Below are 3903 nucleotides of genomic sequence, written 5' to 3'. Positions count from 1 at the left end.
GACAACAAAGAATATTAAATCGCACACTTATCACGTATCAACACTTAACCAAAAATAGACAATTAAGCAAAATTTATGCGGATAAAGCAAAAATCAATACGGATAAGGCACAAAAATCAATTTGGATTAAAATTCTCAAATCGGATGATTTCAACACTTAGTAAAAAATTCCAAAATGAAATTCGGACGAAAATAGTCAATAAGTCAACTAGTCAAGATCAACTAGTCAAAATACGTATAAGTCCCTTAAAATAAATTCGATCAAAAAGTCAAGGATTTAAATCGATCACAATACAAAGTCAAAATCCGTTCACAAATCCGTCCAAAGAGTCAAAGTCAAAGTACGATCATTCAATAGTCAAAGTCAAAGTACGATCATTTAATAGTCAAAATCAAACTACGATCATTTAATAGATTCAATCAAAGAATAAATCGCTCAACCTTAACCCTTAAATCGCTTACCAATTCGCTCAGGCTATAACCGAACTTCAACTAAATCGCACAAAATACAAACCTTGTCAAGCGAATCTCCTTAATCGCTCAATAATCTGCACAAAGCACAATCGACTTACCAAGCGGTTTATTTAAATCGCTCAACAATCCGCACAAGAGTTATCCGGTTTAACCTAATCCGATCAAAATCAATTCACACAAAAATATTACAAGTATAAACCGTACAAGCTTTAAACGATATACAACCTAAATCGACCAAGAGTTAATCGGACTAAAAATCAACCAAAAACACAAATTTCACACTTTTTCACCAAATTTTTGGATCAAAACATGAAAATTTATGAATTTTGAAGAACATTCAACAGTATTCGAAAACTCAAAAATCGATCAAATCTGGTTCAAAACTTGTTTAAAACCAAAAATAGTGTGAATCAAAATTGTTCTAAATCCAATTGTGAATCTAGCGATGCAAAATATATCAATTAACAATCAAAATTCAACCAAATTAAGCCCAAAAACAGATCCTGGACGAAGAAGAATTATGAACAGATGAAGAACTTCATTAACCCAGATCGATCAATTCACAAAAAATCGTTCAAATTCGTTTAATCCTCTAATCAAACTGCTGCAACTTGCTCTGATACCAATTGAAATGTCCAAATTCTCATACAAAATGATAATGATCTTCAAGAACAAGATGAATAAGATGAAGAGAGAGTAGATCACCAAATGTATCTTGATTGATTGAGAGAGAATTACAAGCTAAACCCAGATTACAGAATGATTAATGAATTGCTAATGACAACTACAAAGTAAACTCCTATTTATACTATGTAAGAAATAAAGCTAAGCTATTACAAAACATGTAAAATACGGAGAACTTGAATACAACAATAACGCGCATACTCGAACCCAACATAAATCTTCCAATTCATTGGTCGAGTCATTTTCCCGATCATAATATACGTAGCCTTCATCTTGTAAAAATGACATCACAACTTGCATTGGAGTTCTACCTGCATTCTTCTTAAGTCGAAGTTTCTGGCATTGATTGTATATCATCTTTTTTGTAGACACGTTATTTGGATACTGCTGCTTGATTGTTGATAAAATATCTCTAGGTTTCACATTGTTGGCCGACAAATCTTCCACCAATAGAGCTTGAGTTTCAGACAATCGCCTCTAGGTGTAATGAAAATTCATGATTATGTACTTCACATTTTGCAGTTAACGTCCAACAATCATTACCCAAATGCTTTCCTACCAAGCAAAATGGGCAATTTGTTTCTCTTGTCCCAGTATGTTTACTGGAGGTTTTGTTACCTTTGTGTATAGCACCACAATCACATTGCAATACAACTTTAGATGGGCCCCAACGTGAGTCACTTTTGCTTCTTTTGATAACAATAACAAAACCAAGTGAAAATGYCACATTGTGTACCCAATCAATTAGATCTTGACGAGAATTAAGCACCTGAAATTGACTTTTTTTAAGTTACAACTACTAGTTATACCATATAATTTAACAAGAATAAATGAAACTTAAAGATACCGTATCGGTAGAAAATGCAGACGGTTGWGGGTTTCCGTAAGCTCCAGTTGATTTGTTTGGATGCACATTGTCATCTTCCAAATTCAACATTTTTTAAATTTTATACCGGTAGAATGGATGTCACGTTTTGAATAGTAAACAAAGTATAATAATAGTTATATAATATAACTTAAAATAATTATAATGATAATATACAGTAAATATTACCCCTCTATTTTTTTTTTCCTATGGCTATCTCCCTGTGTCTAAAGTTGTGTGTCTCAAATCTTCATGTTTTGCATAGAAATAGATCAATAGGGAAGATTTTTTCATCCATCCTTGAATACCGACTTTCCATTTCTACTTTTTTTTTTCTTTCAACAAAGTTTCTAAGATGTTCTCTTTTACTCCAAACTCAGATGGGATAAACAAAAAGGTCTCTTTTTTTCTTCAGTTTTTTAGATCATAAACATGGATATACAGAAGAAATCAAACCTGAAAACTCCATTAAAGAACATTAAACAACAAATATTAGTGAGATAAAGAATATACATCATGAAAAAGATAGGAAGATAGTGAAACAAACAATCTTTTTATTTACCTCCACATCCTTGAACGAATCCTCCAACTTAAAACCTCTAGCTCTTTTCTTCTGTAAAACCAATAAAATGGTGAAAACCTCCGACTCTTTTCTTCTGTAAAACCAATACAATGATTTAAGATGCCAAGATGTAATATTTAAGATGCCAAGATGAATAGGTGAAGTGACTTAAGATGCCAAGATGAATAGTGTCTAAATATAATTGAGAGTGAATAGGGTCTAGATATTATGAATAAATGGATAAATTAATACCTTCAAAATAGTCTATATTTTTATATGATTTTTTAATATACACTTTAAACCTTTATAAATATTATTAAGTTTCTTTATTTTCTTCCTTTTTTACTTTTTATTTTATATTATTCTTATATTTATATTATTACGATCATATAATTAAGTATTAAAAAAATTCAATATTAGACTATTTTGACGATATTGACGAGATGATTATAACAGTGTAACTTGTTAAAATAAAAATATATTTTTTGACGTATTATAGTTTAATATACGATTACGTATGTTAATGTGATAAAAGTGTAAAACGAAAAATGAAAAAGTAAGAGATGTATTCAAAAATTAAATAAATATAATGGTATAAATTGTAAGTAATAAAAATATCCTTTTGTAATATATATCATATAATAATATAATTTAAATAAAAAATATTTAATATTAATAAATTTCGAAGGCATTGTACGGGTTCACACTAGTATATATATATATATATATATATATATATATATATATATATATAATATAATTTAAAATAATAAAATATTAATTATAGATATGTGTATATAGGATGTGTATAATAATAATTATAATATATATATATAGGATGTGTATAATAATAATTATAATATATATTATATTATTTGATTGATTATGATCTTTTATGTGTTTTAGTATGATTCAAATCCCAAGGCATTCAACACTCCTTATTAGGGGATGTTGAACGTTTGAGAATTGTAATACCTTTTAAATTTATAAACATCAAATCGAATTTATTAGGGGACGTTGAACGTTTAGTATTTAATATATATATATATATATATTAATTAAATTATATTATATAATTATATATATATTCTTTATGTATACTTTACATATATTATATAATATTTTTATTTATATTTTTATTATAATTTTATTATCTTTACTTATATTATATATATGTGTGTATATATTTACTATTATAATATATATATATATATATATATTATAATAGTTTAATTCAAAAAGTTAATTTTTATAATTAATTAGTTATTTTAATCGACTAAATATTTATAGAAATCATTTGTATTGAATTTAAATTAAG

The 3903-nt window shown here is 27.3% G+C and overlaps 1 protein-coding gene across 1 annotated transcript; it reads right to left on the bottom strand.

The window, feature by feature from the left end:
• Nucleotides 1–1359: 1359 nt before the first annotated feature.
• Nucleotides 1360–2095, bottom strand: LOC112503937 (the record flags this gene model as incomplete). Its single annotated transcript, XM_025107907.1, has 3 exons — nucleotides 2006–2095; nucleotides 1718–1927; nucleotides 1360–1635 (listed from the first exon to the last, which is right to left on the bottom strand). Coding segments are annotated over exons 1-3 (576 nt in total), but the record flags the coding sequence as incomplete, so codon positions are not given.
• Nucleotides 2096–3903: the final 1808 nt, after the last annotated feature.

This window comes from Cynara cardunculus, unplaced genomic scaffold, assembly GCF_001531365.2.
Source record: "Cynara cardunculus var. scolymus isolate 2C unplaced genomic scaffold, CcrdV1 Un_Scaffold_4169, whole genome shotgun sequence".
Taxonomy (NCBI): Eukaryota; Viridiplantae; Streptophyta; class Magnoliopsida; order Asterales; family Asteraceae; genus Cynara; species Cynara cardunculus.
This window is presented reverse-complemented; position numbering and strand designations above follow the sequence as displayed.